The following is a 6,700-nucleotide window of genomic DNA, read 5'->3' as shown; positions in this document are numbered from 1 at the left end:
ATGGCCAGAAAACCAATTCTTCTTTGCTATTTGCAAGTCTAAACTTTCCAATCTTCAGAACTTGTCTGATTAATTGTTTTTCTCACTTCTGCTGACTTCCACTCACAAAGGACAGGTACTGCATTATCAGTCACAGTGTGGAGTACATGTCTAAAACTGTAAAATAAAATACATTTTAATTATCCCTTGGGTGTTTTAAAAACTGAAACCAAGCTGCAACAATTGATAGTACATAGATTTACTGCTGTCAGTTGATATGAGCAAAGAAACCTATGCTGCTGTATGCCAGTTAGCAGCATAACACTATCTCCCAATTATCTTGTGAGTGTGGAGTGTACACCAGGAGATATTGAGCAGAGCAAGTCAGTTTTCTTAAATATTTTGAAAAATACAACTTAGTAAATTTCAAACCATTAATTTGAGTCATAATTTTCATTACTTGCTATCTCACTGTAACACAATATACTATAAGATAAATGTGTATATTGTAATGCACAGGAGGCTGAATATATTAAAGATTTAGTCCTATATTAACACAACCATGCAAACAGAGGAATTGCATGCTTGTCAGTCATTATATTCTGTATAGGCCCTTTTCTTCTTAAAATACTTGGTTGGAAAGCATGATTACAGTATTCACAGATGGCACCAAAATTGTAGTTGTAACCAATTTAGATTTTAGGGAAGCCTGGTACAACTTCCACTGGCATTTGATAATTGACAGTTTGGGGATGCAAGTGTGAAAGAGCAATGCTGTGCAAGTGAACAAGATAAATTTCTGATGTACAGACAAAGCTAACAGTACAGAACTGTGTGATGTTGGCTATTATACCATGACCCCCCATTAATATTCCAAAACGTGCACGCTGATTGGCCAGCGTGCACGTTGTAAATCGACTTATACTAATGGAAAAAGATCCAGTCGCCCGGACTTTTTCCATTAGCATACGTTTCTTTTAAAACACTGTCTCGCTATGTTAAAAGAGTTTAACATAGCGACACGGGTTTAAAAAAAGCAACGGAGATCTCCGTTGCTTTTTTTAAAGCTGTCTCGCTATGTTAAACTCCTTTAACATAGCAACACAGTGTGTAAAAAGCAACGGAGAGCTTGCTTTCTCCATTGCTTTTCTTTAAAACCTGTCTCGCTATGTTAAATGGGTTTAACATAGCGAGACAGCTTTAAAATAAGCAACGGAGATCTTCGTTGCTTATTTTAAAGCTGTCTCGCTATGTTAAACCCATTTAACATAGCGAGACAGGTTTAAAATAAAAAAAAGCAATGGAGAAAGCAAGATCTCCATTGCGTTTTACTGTTTTGCTATGTTAAATGGGTTTAACATAGCGAGACAGCTTTAAAATAAGCAACGGACATCTCCTTTGCTTATTTTAAAGCTGTCTCGCTATGTTAAACCCATTTAACATAGCAAAACAGTAAAAAGCAATGGAGATCTTGCTTTCTCCGTTGCTTTTGGCCACAGCTCTGATGTCCTGCATAGGCATGCTCAGTACATCAGAACTGCCGCGGATACCAGACAGCTGCGGAAGGGCAGCAAAGAGGCATTATACAATGCCATTATTTAAGAAAAGTAATTATTTCTTTTCTTAAATAATGTCATAGTATAATAGCAATAACCCACTTCTGGGTGTGGGTAATCGGATTTACCCACGGTTGTCTTTGTTTGGTCCCTCGGGCTTCGCCCTCGGGACCAAACCATGCCAACCGTGGGTAAATCCCGCATTACCCACACCCAGGCATGGGTTATTGCTATATTAACAGTACAGGAAGAAAAAGAGAGCTTCTACAGAAGCATTAATCATGCACAGAAAATATCAAGGATGCAATGCAGAAAGCAAATCAGAGCACAAGAAATTTACCTCCTGCAGCACAAACCGTATTTGGAGATATTGTATGTATATGGTTTACTATAAGGCAACAGGTTAAAGAGGAACAGTTAATAGTGTGATGTGTCAAAAAGAGCAGCTATAAATGAAAACAACTTAAAAACAATGTACCACAGTATTCTTTCCCAGAGAAACCAGTATGATGCTGGAATGCACTGCCAGAGATAAAGTCAACCAAGGGTTTAGATGTGCCAGAGCAGGAGGAAGGTGGGCTGGGAAAAAGTGAAATGGAAATTGGGCTGTAGCACAGAAAATGGGGTGATGGCTGACTGTGGCTAACGGCTACACTCAGGGAGACTCATGATTGTGTTTCCTTCTTTAACAGCGTCATGTTTCGATGCTTTCATAACTCAGAGAGTGATACTTCTGTCACCAAAACATGCATATTTCTGTAACAAAAAACATTAAGACCACTTTAAATTCACAGACTTATAATCTGCTACTTAAATTCAGAATTGCAGTGAATTTTGATTTTTTCCTTGATATATTTATATAGCTGAACTACAAAATCAGTATCTTGTAAATAACAAATAAGTAATACAAATGTACACATCTATCATAAAAACAGATTAGATTCTTGGGACCAGAGCAATTCCAGATGGCACTGTATAAAATCAGCAGAACTATAACATGAGTATTCTTTGTTGTACCGTTACATATTTCTCCCTTTATTTTTCCTAATCGTATTCTGCACACAGAAACAATCATCCAATCACCAAACATGTAGAGGTGTAGCCAATTATTATTTAATCTTGTTAACATTTCTTACACTCCTTCATTTATCCACAAAACTATATATTTCTTCACTGATCATTCTATAATGAAAACTTACAGTACTACTGCATATATATATATATATATATATATATATATATATATATATATATATATATATCATATTTATAGACGTGAACTGACTACAGAGCCATGGCAACTTTACACATGTGTCAGAGGTGATATTGTTAAGACTTTGTCTTTTATAACCAGTTATTATGCATCGTCCTTAATTTCTTTGTATTGAATTACTGGGAAGTTAAGTCATCCACACTGATGTTTCATTAAACCATTGGACCATATGGACCATATATTTTACAGGAAAGTGCATTATTTCATTGTATGCCAGCAGTGATACAATGTGAAAAATATTATCAATATTAATAATAATATTATTATATTATTATTATTATAATATCATGAAATATGTTAGCCATTTTGTAGTGTTTTCTTTATTATACTAATCCAATCACAGCATCACCTTCTTGTCTAGACTAATACGGACCTCCAAGCCAATAGCCTATTATCATCATATGAAGCTATGAACCTCTGAACCTCTGTTTGACTCTTGATATGTACAATATTCCATTTGTTTTCTGCAGTGCTATACTATACTTTCAACAGTTACTATACTTTCTTTTCAGTGTAACACTTCAGTATTCGGTGCCTTAAATTTCTGACAAGGAATATAATGTCTCACAATTTGTAAGTTGTGTTTAATACATCTATTGTACCTTATCTTTACTTGTGTTTTAAAAAGGTCTGTGTGTTTTCTAAGGAAATGTGTCAGCTGCTGGTTTCCATAATTGCCATCGGGGTATATACTGAAAACATAAAGACTCAAGTTAGATCTCATAAGGACTTTATATAAGTTAATTATTTTCGCTATGCAGTTAATATGGAAGCATCTGTACAATTTTAAAAATATATTTTACTTAGTTGGCACATACAATGTGGAATATTTAAACACCAATTGAATGTACAAGGTGCTTAAATGGTATATCTGGTTATACAATTAAATACTCATGCAAAACACTGCTAGAATTGTAACATTGTACTATAATTGTATATTTCTGATGTTTTCTTATATAAAAAGAATGAAATGTGTGACATTTGTTTATTTTTTAATTTGTCTTCAGTGAGTTTATCTGTCAATTATTCATTTAAGACTAATGGTACACCAAAATCCAATATCTTCCCATTCTGCTTTGGTTATTTCTTAGGATGACTTTAGAATTAAAGTATCAATAAATACTTACATATTGCTTCAGGTAGACTTAGAAATATCAGAATTAGGAGGAGAACATTAATGTCCATGTCTATCTCCAAATAACGCAGCAGCTGTAGAAGTAGATTTTCCTCTCCAGGTTCAGCCTTGATTGTAACTAAATGTTTGTCACTGCAGAGAGTTTGAGTCTGCTGACATACACAACTTCCTTAGGTACCAGCACCAATCAGATAACTCTTTACCTTTTTAGATGGATTTATTAATGTATCTCTGACTGTTTTTCATTCAAAAGACCCAATGATGTTACTGAATGTTATTTATTGTCATATATGCAATTAACCATGGGTTATTGTCACTATTACATCTCTCTTAAAAAAAAAAAGAAAACTGAAGGAAAATTTTGGAATGCTAGCTAGAACACAGAAAATAAAATTCTTACAAATTTCATAAACAATATTTTAAATAAAAATATTTTTAAATATATTATTTAAAATACAATTCGTACATAGCAGTCTATTTGTTTTAAATATTATACAAGCAATACTATTGTCTTGTTTTATATAGATAACACCTTCCTTTAATACTATGATTTTTAGCTCTAATATATTCTATATAGATCTTACTGCAGCCTGTGTTTACTCTTCTGCCAGAATAAATAAAGAAAGAATGCTGAGAGTATTAAACTCAGACAACAGAAATGTCATTCCCGTTAGTACAACTCCACTGCAGCACAGCTGCGTAAGAACAGTAATTTAACTGTTCAACCTGCCAAGGACTGAAATTCCCAACTACTTTATCTGAAAAAAAAATTGCTGATAAAATACTTGTGTTTTACACAGGAGGGCAAGTCCCCCACAAACCCTGAACTTATACATATCAACTCCATGCTCACACCAACTCAAAGAGGTGGGGGGGAATTACCACCAAAAAGGCATCCCTGCCAGCGCAGCTCACTGAAAGGGATTTCCTGTGAAGGACCTCTGATCCTCAGCAGGTAGAACATCAGGCAAATGACACCTGAGAGCTCACACATTACCTACCCATAGGTTACCCCATGGTACACAGGAGGAAACATATTTACTTTGTTAACAAGGTTAGTGATTAATAGGTCTGTTGGTTAGTACTAGCCAAATTTCTTATATCAAAGGTAAGATTCAAACTCTCTACCTTGGGTCTATGAGGTAAACACCTGAACTATTAAGCCAATTCTTAATCCCCATTATTCTAACTACCAATCCCCACTTTGCAGACCATTTTTAGCCATGGCTAAGTCCAGTTAGGCAATTACACTTAATGGGAACGTATAGTATGAAAGTATGGATAGTGTACAAACATCCATGCTATTGCATGAATACCATAAAAGTACAGAGCATGTTATGAAATACTTGCATAGTTCACTATGGTCATAGCATAAGGTTATTGTAATGTTAAGGATAGTATAAAGGAATGTATGTCCTCATACATGCAACTACAGATGGTTTTGTTAGTCTGTGGAAAACAAATATACCCGTTTTCAGTTTCAATGTTTTGTAACAAGTTCTGTTTGAATTGCAGATCTTGACTGTTCATGTTTGTTGTGGCAGAGAGTTCAAGTCATTCATTGTCTGTACTCACAGACGAGTGTCAGTGATAAGTACAAGGGCAGAGCATAGCACACAAACACCTACATGATCCTAACACAGAGCAACACAGAGTATGTCGTAAAAGGCTATAAAGGTAGCTATAAAGGTATCTGCACATACAGAACCTTATCAATATGAGGGGATGTAGCTGCTGACCAAGACGGTTTACACAGAAGTAAAGGAAGAAGAAATAATAAGGTATAAGAGAAAGCATTAAAAAGGCAGCAAACTTGAATGTGCTACACCTCTGTTTGGGTAGGCTCATACGATCATAGGTTCTTACTGAACCTAAGGCCAAAAGACACCATCAAAAAGCTAAGCTACATCACCCAGTGAAGGTGGAAGATTAGCAGTCTCCCATTAAGTAGACTTTCTCCACATATTTCTGTTGAAAACTTGCAATCTCTCATCTAGTCATCTAGGTGGATTTTAAAGACTGTTGGGAAGGTACTCTGCTTGATAGGTGAGGGTGCCGTAATCTAGAAATGTAGGATACCATGAGTTAGATATCTGTTATGTCACCTGATATTGTTGATGTGGCAGTGTAGGTTCAGATACAGAGAGTGTTTGCTTTACCACATGTTCTGTATGGCACTGAGTAGAACTATAGAGCTTTTAATGTACCAAAACAACTAGGATTACTGGAACCTAATATATTTTTGGTGTTGGAACTTAGCGGACTGTCAAGATGGTTTAAGTGCTTGGTGAGGTATATGACAAAGGTGAGTTATATTAAATGATGGGCCTAAAAAAACTGAATAAAATGAAAATATAACTTCTTTGGACATTGAATATATGCTATGAAGGATGAACTGTGTAATGCAGAATGATTTTCTAATCACCCAGAGACATGGTGATCATAGGAGACTCAGTTATGAGCATATGAACCCATGTCTCGGATGACCTTGTCCAGTTTAAGGGAATTTTATCTATATGGAAAGCAGTAATAATGCTAGACTTGCTGGAGGGAATTATGCTGTATTTATTTGTGTTAAGAGAAATTTCATGATTAATAAACCAAACATTTGTTTGGTCTAGCCCTTGCTGGAGAATTTGACTATCAGAATGGGATTTAATAACTGCCCCCTGCTTGCAATCATCAGCAAACTTGATTTGATATATTCCATTGACACAAGCTTTTTGTGTCATATATTTACAAAAAAGGAGGGGACCC

General features: G+C 35.3%; 1 protein-coding gene across 1 annotated transcript in view; it reads right to left on the bottom strand.

The window, feature by feature from the left end:
• LOC122808187 (scavenger receptor cysteine-rich type 1 protein M130-like) overlaps positions 1–4,118 on the bottom strand; it is a 146,173-nt gene extending 142,055 nt beyond the window's left edge. The window contains exon 1 of the mRNA XM_044079154.1: positions 3,936–4,118. Within this exon, the coding sequence (XP_043935089.1) occupies positions 3,936–3,993 (58 nt within the window). The 5' untranslated portion in view covers positions 3,994–4,118. The remainder of the gene's footprint in view (positions 1–3,935) is intronic.
• Positions 4,119–6,700: the final 2,582 nt, after the last annotated feature.

This window comes from Protopterus annectens, chromosome 8.part0 (genome assembly GCF_019279795.1).
Source record: "Protopterus annectens isolate FY-2018-M chromosome 8.part0, PAN1.0, whole genome shotgun sequence".
Taxonomy (NCBI): Eukaryota; Metazoa; Chordata; order Ceratodontiformes; family Protopteridae; genus Protopterus; species Protopterus annectens.
The sequence above is the reverse complement of the archived record's forward strand: the minus strand, read 5'-3'. Positions and strand labels throughout refer to the sequence as shown.